Below are 26,174 nucleotides of genomic sequence, written 5' to 3'. Positions count from 1 at the left end.
TTCAAATGGGCACCGTATTTGCCTTGTAATGTCTAAGTCCTTGAACCGTGCTAGATCTGAAAAACACACATGAAATAAGAATGCGTACAGCTTCAACCAGCCCGGAAAATTTCCATAATAAAGTAACATGTCGTCTTTAATCACTTTTCGAATCAATTACTTTCTCTATAATTTTTAACTATTTGTAATTCGTAATTTACTTTCACGTTTGTTTGCTGCGTTTTGAGGGAACTCCGCTACGTTCCAACATAACCTAAGTTTGGTCAGTGAAGTGCTAAGTACCAAATCGATACATTTTATTCGCCGGAAACACTATCAACTCGTTTCAAAATACAAGCATATGTATGTTACATACCTATCTCGAAGTAGCATCTCGTTTTGTTTTCGATATATATACTGTTATTTATCATAATACATGTATCTGCCACATGCTTAAAATAGGCAGCTGTCGCGTTCTGAGGAATACATTTCGTCTGTGACGTGATTTGCAATGGCAGCCATCTGATCACGTCCTCGCAACAACAGGGTGTTATGAGGACTGGCGCCTAGGAAGACACAACACCCAGGGTATAATGAGGACTGGCGCCGAGGGATACACAACAACCAGGGTGTTATGAGAACTTGTGACTAGGGAGTCACAACAACAGCAAGGGTGTTATGAGGATTGGCGCCTAGGGAGACCCAACAGCCAGGTCGTTATGAGGACTGGTGCCTAGGGAGACACAACAGCAAGGGTGCTATCAGGACTTGCACCTAGAGAGACACAACAGCCAGGTTGTTATGAGGACTTGCGCCTAGGGAGTCACAACAACAGCAAGGGTTTTATGATGACTGGCGCCTAGGGAGACACAACAGCAAAGGTGTTATGAGGACTGGCGACTAGGGAGACACAACAGCCAGGTTGTTATGAGGACTGGCGCCTAGGGAGACACCGCCGTAAAAAGGCAGAAGATAGCAATGAAAATAGTTGAGAGTAAGGATAAGAAGCGAAAGAGATCACAAGTGCTGTCATTGCAACACTTGTTATCATTTTTGTTTCTTATTTTTACTTTCTCTTTCATACCTCTACGTAGAAGACACGAGAGAAATAAGGCCCAGTTCTCTCTTCTGCAGGGGCTTCCAGTGATCGGGTATACACACCTACACATATACACCTGAGGTTTTGGTACGTTTGACCTATTTATCTAAGTTTGATTTTTCTGTTTGGGTGTAAGTAAATAACAAAGGAGTTGAGGGATAATTGTATCGCTGAAGGCCAAGTTTTTATAAAACCACAGATAATTATAATTTGACAAGCTGGTGCACAAGGCATCGCACGAAACATCAAACAAAAAATAACACATCAATTTTCCATATATCTCCATTACGTATTTCGCCAATTCGTACACATATGCTTCTAGGTATAGTCTTCAGCTATATTTGATATACACTAAAAACTGTTATGATTTAATTAAACGTTTTAATTCAAGTATCCTTTTAAAGTAAAATGAGATTAGTTACTACACACATCATTATGTTATGAATTACCAAAATAATCTAATTGTAACTAGGACCGTTCCATCAAATTGCACCTATAGTCATAAATGATGCATCAGAAAGAACGTCCAATGACATATTACACTTGCATGCATGTACATTATTCTGGTACCCTGTATGCAGTACCCCGTACTATGTGACCCTTTTCCATGTATCCTGTACTCCAAACTGCACACTATGCACGCTATACACCGTATCCTGTACAGTGTTCTACATACCCTGTACTCTCTACCCTATACATTATACCTTGTACCGTATATTCCAACATGAACATGTTAATAAGTATAAACGTTAGATATATTCCTTTAATGGATTTTTCACGGTAAGAAATGTACCTGCTGCTCCGATTGGATGATCGTAAGAGGCGACTAAATTTGGGATCTTATCTTTTCTCTTCTTTTTAAAAAACATTCGTCTTCCTTATGTCTCGCTTGGCAATGCCTCAATTTTGGCCTTCAGTTGAACGTTCGCCCCTGTGAGGAAGGCTTTGGGTTCTGTACCCTGGCCAAGACATACCAAAGTCTATAAGAATGGTAGTTTCTACTCATGCTTAACGCTCAGCAAATTAGGAGTGGGACGACTGGTTCGCCCGTTGTCAGTATAATGTGACCGGGTGGGGTGTCCTGTTGGGTGCCTTCGGCAGTATGTTTCAGTGATGTAGCACTATAAAGTCGGCATCAGTTCCGCGCTGTCACAGGGAGACAAACACGATTATATCGCAGCCTCCTTAAATTACCATAGCTGTTGATAGGACGTTAAACAATACTAAACCATCCAAACCAAATCACGCACACATGAATACTTTTTCTTTTATTAGACTGCTGTAAACCGTAGGTACCGGCTATCACAAATGCTTTCGTTTCTGCTTGACGTTTAGATATAACCGTACAATATATATATGATATACCTCATGATGAACGAATCATAAATTTGCGTTAGAACGTTAAACCCTATAAAACCAAATTAAGCTTATCAGTGAAATATGATAGGTTTGTAATTCAGGTCAAAATGTTTTTACAATGTTAGTGCACCGAAAATAAGCAGACATGAATATATAACAAACTGAACTTTTTACAAAGTTTTTTTTTTATATCCCTTTAGAAAATTAAGTTCCTAGAATAGGAAATACTACTCGAGAAGCCGTGATGTATCCCAGTGACCCCTCTGTGCAATTTGTTTAGGTTTTATCGAATTCATATAACCAAATCACCATGAATTATCATCTGACCAGGTTTTATTGTTTCAAACAATTAAGAGATGAAGCAATTTATCCCGAAACTCTGCCCTTAAAATCAATTAACATGTCATTACCGATGAAATTGTGTTCAAATGGGCATACCTGTATAGTAGACTAACTTTAAGGGACATCACGTGAAGAGCCATATTTCTTTTAATGAATATATGTGTTGTTTGCACTTCCACTTATGTTACCTCGTTATCCCCATATTCACAGTCCGTTCCAAATGTCCAGTTTGACTACTTGAATTGTTCGGGAAAAAATAGCGCCAATAACGTGACCTGACGGTTTTGAAACGAGGCAGTGGTCTGACCAGGATAAAACGTTTCCAAAGGGGCCCCCAAAGTGGGTCCCCCGCAAGGCAACTGCAGCTTCTGAACGCATTATGAAACCGAATCATTAAGTATTCATCAGAAGAAGTTAATTGCAACCTTTCCAATATTCAGAATTTAAATTTATTTAACTTTAAACATATTTATTGCCTATAAAATAAAAAAAGGGATTAGACACAAGTTTTTACAACTAATCACAGCCTTCTCCCGTCATAAATTTATAATTAAATGTCAACAATGATAATAGGCATACACATGAAGTAGATATACATGTATATAAATATGTATTAACACACTTGCCAATTTTCAGAATTTAAATTTATTTAACTTTTAAAATATCTATTGCCAATATAGACCATGTATATATATATTTATGTATACTCTCTTTCCCACTTTCACTGTCACCATACGCTAACACTTAGTAAGTCATGGCTAAACAGTATGGCAAAACCACGTACTACGTGTACATGTAGAATATGTGTCAGATATGGAACGTGTTGAGATAATTGATAATTATGTGTTTTCAATACTTTACATAGATTAAAGCATACTTGTAAATGGACCCTTTTGATATTGAGACAACTTTTCTTTAATCAGTTCTTTTTTGTCCGAAACAGAAGCCGTAGTTATTGTCAGCACGTGTAATTTTACAACGTAAACAAAGGTTTTTCCCCGTTTTCAATGCGTATCCCGATTCTATCTGAAGTCGAAAACTAATTATTTATGGAGAAAAAGTTGTTGCATGTTCATTCATTCTAAGTCAACATTATGTGAAAACATGAACTGTTGAAACATTACGATTGAAAAATATGTTTTGTTATGCGATCCTAGTTGTTCTCCTTCCTCAGTTATTCATCCTGGCCCGTCATTTTGACATATTTATATCTAGCTGCGATAACGAAGCTTTCTGACGACGAGAGATTTTTTTTATATATTGCGTCGTCACGGCAGAGGAGGCCGGGTATTAATATTTGTACTTATCTAAATGTAAATACAAAAAATCGTTTAATTCAGCAATATAATTAAATCATACCATTTTTACTTAACGGAATATTATAAACTATGTAAATCTAATAGCGCACGTATCTCATTTGACCCCGAGTACCGACAGAGGAGAGAACAGAATACGCCGTGGCCATCAAGACAGTTAAATAAGTTCATCTGTGTTCAAACTCAGACAAAGATACTACCGAGATTAATAGTTTAAAATAGTTATTCATTACATAAACAGCACTAGCATTTCTGTCGATTCCATTTCAGCTTTTAACCGGCTATCCGGAAGAATACATGCACCGTACTAACTGCTAGGGCAGTTATTTTCTCCTTTGAATACTTCCCACCTGTAATAATGATTCCGTAACGTACTCATTGCGCTATCTTTTTGAACATTTGGCAACTTTTTTGCTTCGTAGCTGACGCGGTACAACGATTATCTTTCGCTTACTTCACACGGTCAGTCATTTTGTTTCAAATAATGGTGCGCTAGTAGAGGGAAATCCCTGAACAAAACGTTGATCAGAAAAGTAGAAATCCCGATGAATATCTTTAACTTATTCATTTTTGTGAATTTATATCAGCCAAATCCGATCGTTGTTTTTTCATAAGGAGTCTCACTTGATATGTTTATGTAGTATTTGAAAATAAAATATACATACACGTCATCGTGATGTCCCTTTAATTACAGGTAAGATTGTAGCCCGGTCTTTTACATTGACTGAGAGTATTTTTTCAAGATTCATTTTATTCTCACAAAAACCTCGAGCAACAGCACAACAATTACATATACACATGCTATAGTTACAGTTTGTAATCGTATAAACAATGAAACCGCCACATATAAACTAGTTTATTTATCAAACATTCCTTGTTCAATGCCATGTTAAATTTATATAATGAATGAAAGTGATAAGAAGATGTGATAACTAATAGCCTCTATATGTACATGATTTGACAATAAAATAATCGATGTCGATATCCCTGTAATCTAAAGGCAAGATAAACCTTGTAATTGGTATGGGCAAAAAACTACCTCTTGAGTAAAACACAAAAGACAAATAATTTCATTTGTATCATATCTACATATATACTGGAGTTGCCTTGTATGTCAGTCCTTTAATAGATAGCTGGTAACTGCTGATCAAGCGTCACCGATGAATGCATATTGTTTAAATTACGCTGTATATATGTCAGGGACATAAAAAAAAGGTGGACGTTAATTATAACTGTAATTGTTTGTGTATGTGTGCCAGAAACAGGGAATGTTTGTGTATTTTCCTCTTTGTGATGCCGACTTCATTATAAAAAGTCACATTTCACATTATACTGACAACGGGTGAACCAGTTGTTGCCATTACCTTAAATGCCTTCAATCCTGCCACACACAGAATACATCGCCTTTTATAATTCACGTGCAGCGGGACACATTAGGTCTAATCATGATTTCTTCAATGTCCCCTAAATAGAAGACAAGGAGGAAACCATCCCCGACTCTGCAGGGTGGTCAACATTAGTCGCCTCTTACTATCATGCATTGGGATACAACAGGCCTATTCTCTCCCCGGATCATGCAGTGGGTAATGGCAGGTGTATTATTTTCTCATTCCCCGACAGACAGGGCTGACTTCTAAGGCATTTCGGCCTACTTCTTAGGCATGTCGGCCTAGTTTAAAACGTAAAAAAAGTCAATATATATAGCTAAAACGAATTTCTTTCAAAGTAACCCGTTTGTTTGTTCGTGTTTTACGTCCTATAAACAGCTATGTCATTTAAGTATGTGCCAGGTTTTGGTTCAAAGTAATCCGCATTCCGCAAGTAATTCAATATAGATTATGTATCGCCAATCACTTTTTTAAAGGGACACTTCAGTGAAGTGTTTTTTATAATCTTGTCACAAAAATATAGTTTAAAACTCCTTATGAACCATTCATGTCGAGAAATTGACAAGAGACTATGTTTTCTTTGCGTTTTTAATGAGTAATGAAGAAATACTTAACTGTACAATCGTACGTTTTAGCGGCAGCTGTCGGTGAGTTTCAAGCTAAAAGAACATATTTTCATCCCAGGAAGGAAAGACAATTCTCGGTTTATTCACGTAGTCTCGTTGGAATACAAGTACATGTTTTTATTCTGAATCAAAAGCATCTTCCATCAATATCACAAGTATCATCATAAAAAAGTAATCTATATTGCGTTTAAGCCTATTGATATCGTACTTCGTGCGGTTTGACATTCTCCAAGCGGTACCCTCTCAGAGCGTGCATGTTCTAGTTGAACTTGCTCTTTTTTATTCAAATCAAACTGTGAACAGAAATAAATGATTAGAGGTATATATTATGATACTTATCATTCTTGCTTGCGATGTATCATGTAAAATCCAGAATGCGTTATGTGTGAACTAGGACACATTACTGACACTGTGTTGTCGGTCGACAGCGTAGTGCTGTACATGTTTACTTCTCACTGAAAGCCCCGGATATTGCGCGATTTCGGTCGTAGCTATTTGTATCACCGGCTTTCCCAAAATATGAAACTGACCACACTGGACATTGGCGTCAGGTCATGTCATTATCAACTACGTAAACTTTCGTTAGGAGATATATAGTTTCAGTATCGACTCGATTTCCAGGTTGTCATTTGACAAAATAGCCCCTTTCAACAGAATGCTTAGTCTATACATGACCTGGAGACATGCATATTTAAACATTTCCATTTAGGATATAGCTATTCCTTTATCTTCATATTATCTTTTTAATTGAAAATAACGGATGCGAGCTTTTATGAAGAACATTAACAGCACTTCATACCAGATACCCTACTTGTCAGTTATAGTTTAAAGAACTGTTTTCAGTCAAAGTTTAAAGAACTGTTAACTTACTATTATGTTAAGGAATTACATTAAATTCATGTAGTTTCCTTTAAAGTTGGCCCTACTGACCTCATTTGTAATGAAAAGCCGTTAAGAATCCAGGTATAACAGTAATAATACAAAATGTTTGATATTCAATAAAACTGTGTTCGTGATGCATCCCATATTTGCTATCTAGGCTTTGGTCTAGGCGTTTGCACCCCGTGCTAAGTCATAAAGATGAGAATTGTGATACTTACTCGTTCTTACAACTGTATAATCCAGTTTGTTTCTATGCAAATATATAACAAAGTAAAATTAGGGTGTAGACAACTTTTTTGCACAAGGCTATATATACCAATTTCGAAAACTTACCTGAGCGTGATTCTTTTAAAGTGATATCGGCTCTGTGATCTAAGAATTTTATTGTTTTTACTATCTAAGTAGGCCCAAAACGAGACAACGTAGAAAATATCACGTGTTTACCTAAGTTTAATGCGATCGTGTAAGAAGTGTTTTCAATTGACACGCTATGCCTTGATGATGACCTTCGCGCTACATAAAATACTAATGCAAAGGGACACCCTTATCACGGCGTCTTTGTATTAGGACACCATTCACATATTACAGCTTTCATAAAGTGTTACGGTATACCAACATAATCTGTCTGCGGTGCACATGCACGTATGTATACATACACAACACACATGGAGGCACGACCTTAAATAACCTTAGCTATTAATGGGTCGTTATCAATATGAACCCAAAATAAAGTGAATCTGCATCACTTTCTGCAACGTTAGAGATCTATATATTTATTTATTTTTTTGCTTCATGATAGCCTTCGCCTATTTGTTTCCTAGCGACCTGCTTTGCCTGACAGAAAGTTAAAAGTGGCTTAGAATTGGCCAAGTTTGATTTTTTTTATCTACGAGTGGCATCTTGTTCTTTGTTAATTTGAAATTTGTTATCAAATGAATTAATACAATCTTGTTTTAACTCAATTCCTCACTTCCTTTTGGGGCTATGGGTAGATTAAAACGTTTAAACGAGGCTCTAATGACGTCATCATAAACTTTATTTTTAGGAACGAGCTCACCATTTAATTTCATACCAACGAATTTACATATTGGACGTGTTTACACCAGGAGAATACAAGGAAACCGAATAGAAATGGGGGCTAGTGCTAGTGCTAATGCTAGGGCTGGTGCTGGTGCTGAGGCGCGCGATGAGGCTAGTGCTGGTGCTGAGCCTCGTGATGATGTAAGGACCGAATTGAGAGGTAAGTAGTCACCAACGAAAGAGGCTAACCTATCTTTGTAAAACAGAAAATTAAACTCTTATAGGTATAGTCCTCTATTAAAATACATATGTGTTCTATGTGGGAATACCAGGTAAAGAAAGGACAGATCGCGCAGAGAAAGCGGCTTCATTGCTACCTGTTGATTTAAACATCATTTTACATAATTTGTAACCGTTAACATCTCATTTAGTAAGGTCAAAATGGCAAAAAAATGGAATCAATGCGCTCTGTAAAACCGACGAGACGAAGTTGTCCTTGCCCGTCTCCGGATCGGCCATTCATACATTACCCATTCTTATTTATTAAAGGTGAGAACAAAACACATTGTATAACATGTCACGAATCACTTTCAGTAAAGCACTTGTTATAAGATTGCATTGATCTTCAGCCCATACCAAAACTTTCTAAGGTGATATAACAAAATCTCTCCTTTAAACGATAAATTTTGATTGTTTTGGTTTGTTTATAGGGTTTAAAGTCCTTTCAACAGCAAATGTAATTTCAGGACGTGTTTCCTTGTGTGTTGTGTATGCATGTATACGTGTATGTGTTAGTGAAATCAGATCTGCGCTATCAGAAGGAGACAAATAGACCATTCTATAACTGTTTTATTATAACGAAACAAATTATTAAAGGCAATTTAACAAACAAAAAAAAGCATTTCCTTTAAAAATTTCAAAGAGAAAAAATACAATTGGTAGTAATGTATGCATCTTCGATGATGATATCTTCATTTACAGTATTCAAGAAGTGTTTTTATAGACTGTATATCATAGTCACCATTGGTTTCCTACCATATCTAGTCCCATCCACTTTTTTTAGTTCTGCTCTGTCTGTCTGTCTGTCTGTCACGCTTCGTTTCCGTGCAATAACTACAACAAATGTTAACCGATTTTCTTCAAACTTGGTCACAGGGTTAAATGCCTTAAGGGCTCTGGCAAGTTCAGTTCGATGAGCGGAGTTATGGCCCCTTGAATAACGAAATTATCTCCTGTGTTTTGTTTCTGTGCAATAACTATAACAAATGTTTATCGATTTTCTTCAACTTTGTTCGATTTTTATGAAATTGGTATATAGGGATATTAGGGGACTGCGAATAAAACCGCATAAGTTTCGTTACCATAGCAACCACACGGAGAATTCTGATTGGTCGCACTTTAGATATTGTTTGAATATCATAATTTGGACTGCGAATTCAACCGCATCTGTTTCGTTGCCATAGCAACCATAAAGCAACCACAAGAAGGCTTCTGAATGATGGAAATTCAGATATTGTTCGATTTTGATGAAAATCGTTATAGAGGGGTATAAGGGGACTGCAAATGCAACCACATATGTTTCGTTGCCATAACAACGACATAGAGGTTTCTGATTGGTCGCAATTTAGATATTGTTTGATTTCCATAATTTGGACTGCGAATTCAACCGCACATGTTTCGTTGCCATAGCAACCATATAGCAACCACAAGAAGGCTTCTGATTGATAGAAATTCAGATATTGTTCGATTTGGATGAAAATCGTTATAGAGGGGTATAAGGGGACTGCAAATGCAACCATATATGTGTCGTTGCCATAGCAACGACATGGAAGTTTCTGATTGGTCGAAAGTTAGATATTTTTCAATTTTTATGAAAATTGGTATATTGGGATATTAGGGGATTGCGAATAAAACCGCATAAGTTTCGTTACCATAGCAACCACACGGAGAATTCTGGTTGGTCGCAATTTAAATATCGTTTGATTTCGATGAAAATTGGTATTTAGGGGACTGCAAATTTAATCGCATACATTCCGTTGCCATAGCAACTACACAGAGGATTCTGATTGATTGCAATTTAGAAATTGCTCAATTTCACTCAAATTTAGTATGTACATTGTAGTTGTACTATGGCAATGCGATCCTTTTCTTATGTATCTTTGCGACTATGGGGGCATTTTAGAGGACATCTGTAATTAATGGTCCCCATTACAATTAGTACTTGTTGCTGTAGATATTGTTAAGATGTTTCAACCATATTCCTCATGCTAAGTTTGCCAACCAATGTGATTTGCGCATATTTACGGATAATCAATGACGTATAGGGTGGATTTTTTTATTCAAGTTTCAAGCTATACATTATGTCTCAACAGCACGATTCTCACATGTTTAAATCTAACCTCAAACATTCCACGAATTTGCTTGTTGTATTTAAGCTACGTTTAGCGTCCAAAATCTGATGTAACACCTCTTTTCAACAACAAAACGGCCTTCATCAGTGGCCATTTGCACTGTTGTCATTTGGTTCGGAAAATGTAACGTCAAGAACGTCACGGAGAAGGACCCGCCTACCAATGTTTTCATTGGTTGAAATCATATAATGGTCTTTAGGTAAAGAGTATTATTTGTTTAGGATTTAGAATAACTATCAATACTTTTATTTATGACAACGGTAGTGTGTCGGATCAGTAATGTAATGGTCCCGAGTTAGCCCACTACAGAGAATGTGGTGTGTTTTTCTTACATAAATAATAGTATAAATAGTAACTCTATGTTGATGACCTCTTTCACACGGAATTGACATTTTAGGTCAGGCCATTTTCTTGGCATCTATCCAACACTCGTTTTAGGTTTTTCATCATGTTCAGTTTCAGTCTCTCCCCACACTAGGATATCGTCAATGTCTGTTGACACACCTTTGACATCATCGAAAGGTTGGCTTACTCGTTCTGGAAAACCGCCTGGGGTGATTTTATGCCGGAAGGCATCCGTGTGTAACAGTAACAGCCAAAAGGTGTGTTAAACGTTGTGAGTTCCTGACTTTCTTTGTCGAGCTTACTTTTGCATTTGACACAACTTCCTCAATAGTTTGTAATTGATAATGTTCTCTTTCTCTTGGTTTAGGCTCTTTGGGTCTAGACATATGCATAGTTTTCCCAATTTTCTTTTCCACAAGCGAATTGACCCATTCAGTCGGGTGATCAATTTTTCTAGTGACATTCTTTCGTTCCCTTTGATCAAGTGAAATTCTGAGTTTCTCACGGACAGTTGCTGGAACGCTGCGTGGTGGGTCGACCAAAGGCTTGACAGATGTGTCCACACTTATCTTGTAAGGCTTACCTTAGCATCGTTATCCTTGAAAAACACTTGGATACGCGTCAATTGGATTGTTTGGTTGGAGTTGAGTGGCGAATACTACCTGGAGCATATATAATGATTATTTACAATGACATATATGTATACATTAATACTATAATCAAATTGGGCATGAAATCTTGATATTTTGAAAAAAGCATTACACTTCAAAATAACAAATCATTCAATTTTGACAACAGGAAAAATGGACCTGACACATTTCTTAAAAAAGTCATTTTGGTTTACTGTAACATCAAATGCAAAAAGAAATAAAAACTGTATACATTTTGTTTAACTGTCATTTTTTAAAAAAAAAAAACAACGGGGGAAATAACCCTTTTTTTAAAATCAATACATTTTACGATTTCCGACGCTAAACAAAGACATTAAAACATCGTTTGAAAAGTTTGCAATGTCACTGTTATGTAAGTTTGTTCTTTTGTTTAATGGGATAATGTCACACAAGGGCTCATCCTCATCCGATGACCAAGTTATCCTTTAAAATTCTGCTAATTGGCGCATCATGTCAATAGTTTCCTCATCTAAAGAATTCCAGTCTGACACACATGGGGCAGCACACACATATCCAGTGATACGAGTTTGACAGTCACCTACGCCAGAGGGATTTTTTTGGTTGTAATATGTCTGTGCTTTCCTTAATTAATTCCAGTTTTAACTGACCCAATAGAGTGAGTGTTGGAAAAATACAGTCTGGCTTATTCCATAAAGACATCGTGCTAGGAAAAAAACTATTTTTATACAAGTTGGTTCAGCACAAAGGAACAAAAAATGTCTTTGAAATCTAAGGCTAATTTATATCACTATTAAAATAATAAAAGATGGCCAGGACAGTACCTTGAAAATTAACATACATTGATAGATATCATGTCTTGTTTTGATGTACCTAGACCAACTTCAATATATTAAGTTATGACTTGTATCTCTTCTCAAACCCGATATAATTCTGAAACATTCGAATTAAACTGATTCCAGTAAATCACTTTCACCCTTGGTGCAATTATTCCACACAGCACAATAATATTCTAGTGTAAAAGACGTATAAATAGTTTTAAGAGACTTTCTATCTAGCTTGTGTTTCAGCATTCGCATTATTTGTAATTTTGTACAGCTTTTTTCATATACATAATTAACATGATCTTACAATGATTTGCGACTATTGAAACAAACAAAAAATGTTTATGAGTTTTAAAATTTATAAGAACACTATTTGAAAATATCAAATGGGGTGAGATATCAGAATTATTTTTATTAGACATTAATAATGATTCAGTTTAACTTAGGTTAAATCTTATTCCCCATTTATCTGCCCAAAGAGACGTTCTCCTTAGATCCTCGTTAAACTGCTTAAATCGAAAACAAAGGTCTTATGATGACAAGTGCCTTCATGAACACTTACAAGAAGAAACGATAGGTAGCAGAGAACAGAAATGGCTGGTTTTTTGTGGAGTATTTAACGTCCTGTCAACAACTAAAGTCATTTAAGGACGTAACAGAACAGGAACGATCCCAACATTGAATTATTGGCACCGTTCCTTTATCTGTTCGATCCCAAGTATTCCCATGTCAGATATTATTTTTGAGACAGATGGTGCCGCGAAAGCAGCATTATTGCTACCACCTGTTAATTTGAAACTCTATTTCACTGTTTTTAAAACAAAATTTATAAGATCGCAATGGCAAAATAATTGGAATCAATGCGTGGACAACATATTTTATTCTATTAAACCTGAAAAAAACATGTCTTTTCAAATTGTTGTGGTGAAGAACAGATAGAGAATCAGGAAAGATAACTGACTGCGGAACATAATTTGTATTAATATGCTCAAGGCCGAGATAAATGCGAAAAATATTGACGCATCATTCGTCAGCCGGCTTCCAATAGTAGTACCTTTCACTACAGTGGCCGCGGCAACTTTATAATCATCTTTCGAACCGTCATTATAAAACTAAAACTTGTCCCTATGGGGGCTTACAAATAACCCCACATTCTGGCTGATTGTTGTCCCTATAGGGGCATGAAAAGTCTTAACCTAAGATGTTGACAAAACTACTACTGTGATCATTGACCCCTGACCATAAATTTTGTAACAATGTAGCTTGCATTAATGCTACATATACTCCAAGGTATGTGTATACAAAATACCTACCATTTCTGCGATAATTAGCCATTTCAGTAACATACAGTCAGACGGACGAACTGATTCCAGTATAACCCCAAATTATTGGATTGTGTCGATATCAATTTGGGCATTCTCCAGAAGGGATGCAATTCGAATACCAAAGATTGGAATACAGCATGGTTAATTTGACACATAGATTTGTACTTTGGATTGGAAACAATGAAGAGGTTAGATTTAAACAGTTTGGCTTTGATTAAACTGCATGTTGCAACGATAATTCCCCTTGGCGGTTATATAATGATAGTTGGTTTGCTTCAAGGTACAGACCTGCAGATGGTTTGATTTAAAACGCTCCAAATGCAAGTCTCAGACTTGTGTGATATACTGTGTCCAGTAATTTTAAATATGATTAAAAGTTTAAAGTTGAGAGTGTTGTCTAAGGTCCGGTGTACAGGCAGCCTAGAGAATGATTATATTTTCTATCCGAGATCCTATCCTACGGAGCCTATTCTCGTATGCCAACATCCTTCAGAAGCAGGAAATGCGAAAAGATCAACGAAACAAAATAGCAATTGAAAGTGAGCTGCAAATATAATTCAACGTAAAAACGTGGAGATGGTGTGGTCTTTAACGCTCCAGGTGTTAGTTTCAGACCCTGGTGATGTATAGTGTCCAGTAATTTTAAATATGATTTCTTGTGGATTTGATCCATAGTCAAATTAAGATCTTACATCTTCTTATCAGTTCCCTAGTCGATTTGGGAGAGGACTTTTTAAAAGTTCAATGCGTTCATGCATTTTGATACGATATTTTATGTGAGGAAGGAATGACAACTTTCTATTAATTTAAATATAACGTCTAGGAATTTAGTTTGTTAAAGTAGCGATCAAGGATGAGTTTCGGAACATCGTTGATTTAATGTAATTGACAAAAATACATGCACACTGTTTTTGATTTTGAGAATTTAAAACCGTTTTAATCAGCCCAGATTTGAAGTATATTTAAAGGGGCATCACGCTGAAGTAACTATGTTTTGTCTTTTTTTCAAATACTACATAAACATATCAAGTAAGACTCCTAATGGAAAATAACGATCGGATTTGGCTGAAATAGATTCATTAAAATGATTAAATCTAAGATAATCATGGAGCACGTCACGGATAAATGTGATAAATTGTAAAAACGTGTGCCCCATCCCTTGTTCAATTTTATTGGCAGCAATGTTTAGAAATATATTTAAAGCTAAATAAATTTAAATTCTGATTATTGGCAAGTGTGCAATTAACTTCTGATGATAAATAAGTATTGTTCAATAAGTTTTAAAACGGACTTAGAAATCATATTACTTGGTTTCATAGTGCGGTAAAAAGTTGCAGTTGCCTGACGCCCCTCTCTGGGGGTCCCTTTGAAAACCGTTTCATCTCGCCCAGACCGCTCGTGTTTACTGCCTAGTCAGGTGACGTTATCGGCGCTATTTTTAGCAGGGCTTTCCCGAACAATTCAAGTGGTCAAACTGGACATTTGGAACGGACTATGAAGTGGAAGTGCATACAATACATACCTTCATTAAAAAAAATAGATGGCTCTTCACGTGATGTCCCTTTAATCATTGTTGAAGTTGTCTTTCTTTCAATAGCATTCATGTTAGCGATAGCATATACGAACGTCATCCACGTAAAGGGGGCCTTCTACAGATGGAGACAACGTTTTGACATTATTATGTATTTCCATACCAAAAAGTGTTACAGAAATAATGCTCCCCCACTGCACGTCCATTTCCTTCTTATATGGGTCAAATATGTTTAAAATCCTTTAAGCAAATTGTAAAAAACCAAGAGGCCTAGTATGTTGATATTGGGCCAGTAACCTGCTGGGATGAATGGCTACCAAGTTTGTTCAAATGAATGATTTTGACTTACAATCAAGATCACAGGCGTCAAATATGTTTTTGCCAGAATCATGCTTGGATGAAGGGTAACCAACTTTGTTCAAATAAATGACCTTCGCCAATTTTCAAGATCACAGGGGTCAAATATGTTGAAACCTTTTAACTTCTGAATAACCAAATGGTCCTGGGTAATGCTATTTGGCCAGAAGCGTACTGGGATGAAAGGCTATAAAGTCAGTTTCAACTTAATGTATCTGATTGGCTTTCAAGGTCACAGGTGTCATATGCTTGAATCTTTTCATAGATTCTTTTGAATCAAACATTGATATTTTGCTTGTAGCTGTATTTTATATTAGGCCTTCTATAACAACTTCATCAAAACGAATAAAATACTCAACCCTATTTAGATTCATGTGCAACAAGTAGAACAGACATTAAACCCTATAAAACCAACACATAGTGTTATATAATGAAACACTGTATGGAAGTGGAACCAGAAGTCAGCGAATAATGACGATAGATACCAGATTTTGCGACAAAGTATAAGGTCACACCAGGATATGGACAGTTGGCATCTAATTACATCGCGAAATGTGTCGGACCAATCATCAGGCAAGCATTGCGGCCATGGTTAGATATTCAACAATGCTAATGTGATGCCATACAGCATTTCTAAAGGTGAGAAACCCAGACTCCCCTGTGGTAATTCCCGATAAGCAAACAGGAAGAAGTTTAGATATCGATCTGAATCCTTGGGTCTCACTGCACTCATTTTCCTCAGAATCTGCTTCGTGGTGCCATTGGAACGCTTATCTAGACCATTGCATATCGGATGGTTATACGTCGTTGTTAATTGGCGGATCGACAGACACCTGCTGACCTCATTCATCAGGTTCGGTGTGAACTGTGCGACTTGGTCTGTAAGCATCTTGGTAGATACTCCAACACGACTAAATATCTCTCAGCTACCCTTTCGGTCTCGATCCCTTTTAGCGCTACCGCCTCCGGGTACCTCAAACTTCAACTTTCCTTTCAATAATGCGCTTTGAATCGCTCCCAGTCATCCCTCTTCCAATGCCGAGCTGTAGCGGATCTCTCATACCTCTGTATGTAGGCGTCCATGTTGTCTTTACGTTCATCAAAAGTCGGTAATTTTAGACTTACGCCTGCCTTCAACAACACAAATCGTTACGCATGAATGGACCGCAGCGATAGATAGATGGCTAGACCGGTAATAGAGTCACAATAAATATGGCATAAAACCACCATTACGACAGCAAATTACGGAGGGATAGAAAGAATACATGGATACAATCCCGGTAGAAATGGTTACAAAACTATCCGACAAGTGGACAATGATAATTCCACGTTCGTTCTCACATGAACGCTCAATCTTTCACAAACTTGCTTACTTACATACTCACCACGTGACATTATTACACACAATAGTCTTTTAGGTTAAAAATTAAACATATATGCATACGTGACAATAAGTATCGTATTGTTATCAGAGAAATCGCCCGGAAGAAATATAATGACAATAATATATAAACGCAATAAAACCATTAGCCCCGTCGAAGTTTTATAGTCTATGATAAATCGAAAGTATCAGTATCGGCTCAAGCTCTTGCGATGTAAATGTCTGCAAACAAATTGCATCACGGTGCTTTCTTTTTGCTTAATATTTATTTGCTATATTTATTCTTGTAGAACTTAAGGAACAAATGCGGCATTGGGCAGAAACACAAAACGCCATTATTACAGGTGAGCAATTTCTTAAGTATGTGACCTTTGTTAATGTTCAAGTTAAAGAATGATATACCTGATGTATCCCATTGTATGTTTGTACCAACATACCGCTTCCAGCTTGCACATGAATAGATTTAAATAGGATGCTTAACCTAATAAACCTAATATGTAGAATGGAAGTTTTTTTTCTGATATACATAATTATTGAAGATTGCTAAAGCTACAAATGTCTTACTGCTACTACAAGAACCCCATTGTAACACAAATGACCTATTTCTACAATACTACCTCTCTTGTTTCTACGTCGGCTTCTTATAGGTTATTCGGTTTTGTTATTATGAAGAACGTGCCTCCTTGTGTGTAATATATGTTGCTGGAGTGATGGTATGATGAGGATCTGAATTTACAGATATAACGTGCCGAAGGCGGCTAACAAAGTATTCCAACCAGTTACATTATGCAAAGTTGAATGCTTTGGGGATGGGGGAATTAAATCGTTACGAACGGAAAGAAAATGTACCAAACGATTAAAACACATGTACATAATCTACATGTGATTGGATATATAATTGACTAAATTTTTAAAAAAATCCATTTAACTTTCATCACACCTGCCAAAATGACATAAAGTATACCGGAATGACCTACAGCCTATATATTAGAAATTATACAGTAAACTAAAATAAAAATCTATATAATACAGAATTCTACAACATGATATATCAATATAGTTCGATGCAATGACATGTATACAGTACATAAATGTTAAAATATAGGGTATTGCATACATCATAATTGTCAAAGAATAGTCGTTTTTTTCTACTGATATTTATTTTAAAACTAACAAACATGCAAAACGTCAAATGTCTTATTAATTAAATCATTTATTGGTTCGGGATGTGTTTTTGGGTGGATTTGGGTGTTTTGGTTGTTTTTTGGTAAATCTTCGAGCCCAAATATGCAGAAGGTCCCAACATTAGGCGTCCCTTACGATCATGCGGTGGGTAACAGCAGATATATTCCTTTTCGATTCTCGACCTTGGGGAACATATATGTAGAACGAAAATGAATTCAGACATATATAACGCATCTTTATGATTTTCAGGTTTGTCCGAGAAGATGGAGGGCCTTAACATAAGACACAATGACGAAATAGCAGCTATGAGGCAACAAATAGAGAAGATGCAACGAGATGCTTCAGCAGAAGAAGAAATCACTCGAGAAAAAGAAAGACAATATCAGAAACAAATAAACGCTCTTGAAAGTAAGATTGAATATTTAGAAAACCAATTGCAAAGAGAAAGAGAACAGAATCGCGAAATAGATAATGCGAAATCGAAACCGGAGCAATCGATGGCAGGGGCTCAAACATTAACACTGGAAGACCCTTCAGTAAATACTGAGCATGTATCTGGATCACCCGAAGCACCATTAACGTCGCGGGACATCGCTATAAAAGTGAGCGTTCGGTCCAGCGATAGTGATAAGAAAAAACAAGGATCAAGTGAAGTTAGACGTTGGAGATATAAGTAGCATTATAAGATGAATGTTTTTTTATCACATAATGTATTGTGTTATCCAGTGAATATACCCGTGTCATAAATAAAGGTTTGCGTATTAACCCATGTAATATGACCCAGATAATCATCAACAATATATGAGCAATAACGATGGAAAGAAAGAAAGGTAGATAAGAAAGATAAGGAGAAAGAGTCACACGCGTTGCAAGGGGGGGGGGGGGGGGGCAGATGATAAATTTTGGTCTCACTTAGGTCCCGTTTGTAAAAAAAGGAAGAAGAAAACTCAAATCTACAGGATTTTAACTTAGGTATCTGTTACAGCTCTACATATAAAAGATAATAGTATACATAGCCTTTTTTCAAACATCAGTTATTTATATGCGTTTACAATCACTATCGAATTGCAGGGAAAACGCTATGTGTGCCAGATGAGACACCATTGAAGAGAAAGAATAGGGTATGGACAAAAAATAAATAGATCCCATCAGTTTTGATTACTGAAAAAATAGAAGAAAACACATTCAATTTTGTATAAACAGTGAGTGAGGCCCTTGGGGCAGAGGAGAGGGGTCCAATAGGTGAAATAGAGGTAAAACTTTTAAAACCGTCTTCTTCTCATATACTCTGAAGCCTCCTTGGACCAATGGGACTCAATTTTGTATAAACGGTGGGGTGTGGCCCCCTGGGGGCAGAGGTGTGGGGTCGAATAGGGTAATTAAAGGTAAACCTTTAAAAAATGTCTTCTTCAATACGGATTACGGGATTTCATCCCAATTTGGCCAGGAACATCCTTAGTCCAAGGGCACTCAATTTTGTATAAACGGTGGGTGTGGCCTCCCTGAGGGCAGAGGGGTGGGTCCAATAAGGAAAATAGAGGTAAACCTTTAAATTCTTCTTCTACCTTTCATCCTAATTTGGTCTTGAGCATCCTTTCGCCAAGGACATTCAATTTTGTATAAACGGTGGGCTCGGCCCCGTTGGGGGAGAGGAGAGGGGCCCCAAATGGGAAATAGAAGTGGAAATTTTAAATCCGTCTACCATAGAAATAAATGGATTTTATCCCTATTTAGTCTAAAACATCCATGGGCCAATGGGACTCAATTTTGTATAAACGATGGATGTTGCCCCCCTAGGGGCAGAGGTGTGCCGAATAGGGAAACAAAGGTATACATTTAAAATTCTTCTACCATACGGATGAATGGATTTTATCCCAATTTGGTCTGGAGCATCCTTAGGCCAAGGGGACACAATTTTGCATAAACGGTGGGTGTGGTCTTAAGGGCAAAGGGGTGGGGCCCAATAGGGGAAATAGAGGTAGAACCATTGAAATCCTTCTTCTTTCATAGGGATTACAGGATTTTATCCCAATTTTGTCTCCATCAAGTGTCTAATAGTGCCTGTTACTATCAGGGTGTTTTCGTTAAAACTAGATGGCTAACAGGCTGCCATCTTGGATTTTGACATTTGAAGTTTGTTCTGGCTATATCTCCAGAAATACTGGATGGATCTTTCTGAAATTTCATTTGTACATACATTACTACCATGGAGTGCTATATCTTTACTTTAAATCTTAAAACATATCCAGCCCAGGTGAGCGATACAGGCCGTCTTGGCCTCTTAAGGGTTTAACGTCCTATCAACAGTTAAGGTCATTTAAGAACGTGCCATCATGTGAATCTTGTATGCGTGTATGTGTGCTCAGGACATAGTATGTTGATGTGTTTGCCACTGCAGATCTGAGGCTGACTTAAATGTGCATTCGCGTTGAAAAACTCATGCCAAAGGCATCCAGCATAGCAATCGGCCCGGTAACATTTTACTGACAAAAGCTGAATATTAAGAAATTTGGTATAATGTCCAAGCCTGGGAACTGAACTCGTGCCTCTCTCACATGGATGAACGAAATGATTAGCATTTAGTAGGAAATAACAACTACCATTGAAATAAATCCTGACTTAGGTGATAAGATATATACAACGTTTTATTTATTGCATTTTTGTTATTTTATATAATAACAATGCATACACATTTTAAAATGAAATTCAATGTTCATTGACATAAAATAAATTAAGAGACTAGGTCTCAGTTCAAAAGAAATATTAATGAAAGCTTTTAATAAAGTATAATGACAATATAAAAACGTTTAGACATTTTTGCGCCAACGATTGTTCAGGTTCAATACAAGTTATAACATATAAATGGTTACAACCATTTTTTTTCGTACAAAGTCAGTCTAATCTTCGGTCATTTTGACCCATGGTGACCAGGACATTCCGATCACTTAGTTACTTCATCAAAACGTGAAACTACTGAATCGTCGCTTGAAAGCCCTTGATAATGTTGGTCAGTGGTCCATCAAAGGGATCATTAACAAGGTACTAGGTTTAATAACGGATACCCTTAATAATTCATCAGGCACTATATCTTATTTAAAGGTAAGGGCTAAGGTTAAATACGTGTGGTTGTAAAGTTAATTATATATATTTTTTAAATATGGGCTGTAGAAATGATACAAAAGACAACAGTTACACGCAATAAATAAAAGAAAGAATGTTATAAGGTTTTAAGGGTCATTATAGGTGTCTAATAATAGCTTTCAACTGGAGATATTCACCTGTGATTACTACCAGACACATAACTTGTGAAGGTTTGTGTAGGACGTGAAGGTTTATGTCCACACATACTCAACCTGATGTTACCGCGTACTTTAAAAACAAACGTACATCGATATGCATCTGCATAAAGATCTGACGTCATTAAATTTATAACCAAACAACAGATTTAATTAATAAATTAAATGAGAACGTAGATATGTGTGTTGAAGTTTTGTGTCGGAGGTCAATTTTCCTGGGCATTTTGGAGGAATATTATTTAGGGGAAATATTGATGCTCTAAACAGAAAAGTAGAAGTTTTTTTAGCCCAAAAATGTACATGCACGTATTACATGGGTTATTATAAGGGGTTTTACGGTATTTGATATATGTACATTCACATTTAACAGAATTTGATTGATATACAAAAGGTTTGTAAATAAACTTTGGAATTGGATTGACATCATGTATCTTGTTTTATTAGCTCACCTGGTCCTTTGGCAAAGGTATCTCAACTGTTGTGTAAACGGAAAGTGTGGACCCCCTGGGGGCAGAAGGGCGGGCAAACAGGGAGGGAGGACATAGTAATAAATTTTGAAACGAGGAAAAAAAATGGCTTCTTACCTGAGTGGTTTGTAGTTTGTAGCTCTGATAAGTTTGGTGATTTACATAGGCTTATATCAGGAGCATTCCAAACATTTTTATATGGAGATGTGGACGACATTGTCCTAGACAATCCTATTACATTGGACTTGTAAATCCATTTGTGAAATTTGCAATTTGGTGCATTTTGCATTTTTGCATGGCAAATTTCACTGGAGTTCTAGCCATACGTGAGTGGTTTTCAGGGATTATCTACCTGTACAAGAGACACCTGCATAAGTGTAGCAGGCCTTACCTGTACTACATATACTGAGCAGTACCACTCACATACAGGCTGATATAGTGACAGACACTACTATCAACATGAGTAAGGAAACTCCAGCCAACAAGACCAAGGAGTCTCCTGTTCCCCAGCCAGATAAAAAGAGATCTAGAATAACTACTTCTAGCACAGACAGTGAAGGATCATCAGCTGAAAATGGTGTATTCCAGGACGAAATCAGTGAAAAACTAGAAACAATCATGACCAATATGGTAAAGACTGAGGACCTCAAAGAGATTGTGACAGACATTGTTAATGGTATATTCCAAAACTTGAAAGAGACAATTTCAAAAGATATTCACGATGAGGTGCAAAAGAAGACAAGTGAGATACGCAGAGAGATAGACAGGCTTAACTTGGAGAAAGAGAGACTGAAGGAAATGGTGGTCCAACAGAGAAAAGAAATACAGACATCAACTGCTAAGCAGGCCACGTCCAGCAGACTAGCACATCAGGCAATGTCCATGGCCAACTACAACGAGCAGTATAGTAGGAAATCTACCATCAAGGTGATGAACATGGATGACAGAATACCAGACCAGGACCTAGAGAAAGCTTTCTGTGAAAAGCTTAGACAGGAAGCGAAGATTGAGATCAAGCCCTGGGAGATACTGGCCTGTCATAGGATCCCATCCAAGAATTCCAGGAAGACTAAACCAGTGCTTGTTAAGTTCGCTCGCAACGACATAAAGCATCATGTGATGAGGACTCGCAAGGCCAAAAACTGTAGATTGACCCTCACATTACGCGAGGACGTAACAAAACTCAACATTGAGTATACAGAAGCTATACCAGGATGCGCGTATCGAGTCGGCCTGGTACTTTAACTCGCGAGTGTACGGCAAAACAGTAAATGGTGACAGAAAGATGTTTGACATTTATGACAACTTGGATGACAAGCTGAGCAAGGTAAAACCAAAACCAAAATAGATAGTTCCCACAACGAGAGTGATTGTGACATTGTATTCCTTTATATGCATATACGTATAATATGATTTATTCCTTCTTAGTTTTTGAGAGTGTATTGTCTACCATCCTTTATTGTTAAATATGCTAATTAGCTGAAACAGAATATGATCGATGTACCATATATAAACATATATATATAACATAAACCATCCTCCCCCCTCCCCCCTCTATAATATAACTGTGGTCAATTAGCAATCAATCAGTTGTATGTTGGTTCCTTTACTCCAATATCACTATCTGTATGCAAATATGTTAGTTAGCTAAACAGGTGTTGTTAGCTTGGTATACATATATTTATATATATATATAACATATATACCTACCATCTTGCCTGCCCCTATCCCTCTAGTATATAGTCTATACTGCCATTTACATGAACAGGTGTTAGCATGATGTACAGAAAATTTATATTTATATATATAACATATATACCCCCCCCCCTAGTATATTTGTATATATAGACGAGGTCGAAACACAACAATTGATATCAGTTTTCTTTACTCCACTATCAGTATTTGTATGCAAAGAGGATGCATTTATATTTTTAAGTGTGTGCTATTCTTCTATCTATAGGTTAAGTATATGAAATTGTAAATTAAACATCTTGTTGAACACCTGTATCCTGAATGATGAATATGTATAATCAAACTGTTTAGCGATAATCAATGTGTATATGATTATGTGTTGAATGTTTTGTCTTGATGCTTTGCCTGCTGCACGGTAGAATTATCTCCCCTATACCTTACGTCACTGCAATGTATTGTCCCTTAGAAAAATATGACAATATATGATTCCATTCAAGTTACCAATATTTATTTATGAATGTCATATTTCTTTGTCGTGAAGAGACTTGACATGCACTAGGCTAGTAAGACTTTTCATAAAAAATATCAAAATACAAACTGTTACATAAACTCGTGAACACTCTAACCGGAAACAAACCAGGGATTGTGGGTAACACATCTATATTTAGAAAACGAAACTAGGCCTACAGTCATTCACAGCCCGTACTGGAGAGGATTATTGCCGGCAGCAGGCAGAGCACAGGTATAATGAAACAGTACTTAGACGAGTTGTATAAAGTTGTAAATAGAACTTAACACTTATCAAATAACCAGGTGGTGGCTGATTATGAAAGCTCGGATATATTATTGATCCAACACTTATCAGTTTAAATGTAGCTGCAAATTAAACCAATGCTATCTAAGGAGCTATTTTTAAGCATAATTGTAGTATGTTGTAATGTATGTCATGTCCTTTATACAAATGTTATTTTTGTGCATGTCTTTCTCCTGGTTAGTGCTCTAAAGTTATCCTTATTTTATAACAATGTTAGAAACAACACATGGTTCATCTTAAGTAAGTGGTCTCTTGTAATATACATCGACAAAAAGGGGGGTGGACACAATTGATATACTCTCAGCAAATTGTCAGGGTCTTGGTGATAGAAACAAACGAAAAGATCTTTTTGCATACTTAAGAGGTAAGAAATATAGCATTTATTGTATTCAAGATACTCACTTCACAAAGCAGACTGAAGACAGAATAAGGTCAGAATGGGGATATGAATGTTATTTTAGTTCTTTTTCTTCTAATTCAAGAGGGGTGGCGTTTTTAATTAATAACAATTTTGAACATAAAGTTTTTAAAGTAAAGCAGGATAACTCGGGGAATTTTTTGGCATTAGATATAATGATTGAGGGCAAAAAAATTACACTAATCAATGTTTATGGTCCAAACACAGATACACCATCTTTCTTCGAAAATGTAGAAAACACCTTAGATGAATTCAATAATGATTCACAGATAATATGTGGAGATTTCAACCTAGTTTTAAAACCTGATATAGATTACGAAAATTATAAACACATAAATAACCCAAAGTCAAGAGATAAAGTCATTCAAATTGTAGAAGATAAAAATTTAGTAGATATTTACAGAGAACATCACCCTGATAAAAAAACGATTCACTTGGAGGAAAACAAATCCTAGAAAACAAGCACGGCTAGACTTTTTTCTCACCTCTGAAAATCTTTTATCCAGTATTGAATCGACAAGTATAGAACCAAGTTATAGATCAGACCATTCTACCCCAGTAATCAAGATCAAATTCAACGAGTTTAAAAAAGGTAAAGGATTATGGAAATTCAACAACTCACTTTTAGAAGATTGTCAATATTTAGATCTTGTTAAATCTGTAATATGTAAAGTAAAGGAACAGTATGCTGTCCCAGTCTATAACTTGTCCAATTTAGATGATATTCAGGACACAGACATACAATTCACTATTAACGATCAACTTTTTTTAGAAACACTACTTATGGAAATCAGAGGCAAAAGTATATCCTATTCTTCATTCAAGAAAAAAGTTAGTAACCTTAAAGAGAATGAATTAAAAGAAAAGATAGCAAAATTAGAGAATGAAGAAAATACATCATTAGAATACCTAGTAACCAATAAATTAGAATTAGAAAACATGAGAAAACAGAAACTTAAGGGCAGTGTAATAAGATCAAAAGCTAAATGGATAGAGGAAGGTGAAAAACCAACAAATTATTTTTGTGGCCTAGAAAAAAGAAATTTTATCAGTAAAATTATACCTAAAATTGAGAAAAATAATGGAGAAATTATAACAAATCAACAGGACATTTTAAAAGAAATAACTAACTTTTATACATCTTTATATGCCTGTCATGAAAATACAGAGAACGTTGACTTGAATAGAGTTTTTGAAGGAGTAAATAACATTCCAAAGTTAAATGAAACAGAGTCAAAAATGCTAGAAGGACCTATCCTATATCATGAAGCAGCTAAAACTCTCAAAAACATGAAAAATAGCAAAAGTCCAGGTTCAGACGGCTTTACGGTAGAATTTTTTAAATGCTTTTGGAAATTTATTGGTTATTTTATATTAAGATCAATTAATTATGGATACTCAATCAATGAACTCTCTATCACACAGAAACAGGGCATTATTACATGTTTACCAAAAGGGGACAAACCAAAACAATTTCTAAAAAATTGG

The 26,174-nt window shown here is 36.3% G+C and overlaps 1 protein-coding gene across 1 annotated transcript; it reads left to right on the top strand.

The window, feature by feature from the left end:
• Nucleotides 1–8,089: 8,089 nt before the first annotated feature.
• Nucleotides 8,090–19,813, top strand: LOC110461174. Its single transcript, XM_021514520.1, has 3 exons — nucleotides 8,090–8,231; nucleotides 17,105–17,158; nucleotides 18,249–19,813. The coding sequence occupies exons 1-3, from the start codon at nucleotides 8,123–8,125 to the stop codon at nucleotides 18,674–18,676; spliced, it is 591 nt and encodes a 196-aa protein (XP_021370195.1). The 5' UTR covers nucleotides 8,090–8,122; the 3' UTR covers nucleotides 18,677–19,813.
• The last annotated feature ends 6,361 nt before the right edge of the window (nucleotides 19,814–26,174 follow it).

Source organism: Mizuhopecten yessoensis, unplaced genomic scaffold (assembly GCF_002113885.1).
Source record: "Mizuhopecten yessoensis strain PY_sf001 unplaced genomic scaffold, ASM211388v2 scaffold10585, whole genome shotgun sequence".
Lineage (NCBI taxonomy): Eukaryota > Metazoa > Mollusca > Bivalvia > Pectinida > Pectinidae > Mizuhopecten > Mizuhopecten yessoensis.
Note: the sequence above shows the minus strand (reverse complement) of the source record. Positions and strands in the feature narration are given on the sequence as shown.